This window comes from Penaeus monodon, chromosome 23, assembly GCF_015228065.2.
Source record: "Penaeus monodon isolate SGIC_2016 chromosome 23, NSTDA_Pmon_1, whole genome shotgun sequence".
Lineage (NCBI taxonomy): Eukaryota > Metazoa > Arthropoda > Malacostraca > Decapoda > Penaeidae > Penaeus > Penaeus monodon.
In genome coordinates, this window is record NC_051408.1 from 8,235,360 (window position 1) to 8,235,623 (window position 264).

Sequence of the window (264 nt, forward strand, 5' to 3'; positions counted from 1 at the left end):
CACACACATATAACATCTACAAAAGAGAAAAACTTACTTCCTCATTTCCAGCAATCACTTTACAGTGTGGGTACAGGTAGCTTGCAATGCGACAGTCCACCTCTGTTAATCCCTGTCTTTGGCAAAATTCCTTGGCGACTGAGCATGCGAATCCCAGCCGCGAGTCAGGACCATATAAAACAGTCATCATGCCACTTGGAACCATCTCTGAGGCTAATTGCATTGCTTCGGCCCGTACCTTCACCAATCGTATGGCTATAAAAA

General features: G+C 45.1%; 1 protein-coding gene across 3 annotated transcripts in view; it reads right to left on the bottom strand.

Moving 5' to 3' along the window:
* The window catches only part of LOC119587779 (probable malonyl-CoA-acyl carrier protein transacylase, mitochondrial), a 9,964-nt gene that overhangs the window by 1,279 nt on the left and 8,421 nt on the right, over positions 1 to 264 (bottom strand). For all 3 annotated transcript variants that reach the window (XM_037936471.1, XM_037936472.1, XM_037936470.1), the window contains exon 7: positions 38 to 255. In XM_037936471.1, the coding sequence (XP_037792399.1) occupies positions 38 to 255 (218 nt within the window). The remainder of the gene's footprint in view (positions 1 to 37; positions 256 to 264) is intronic.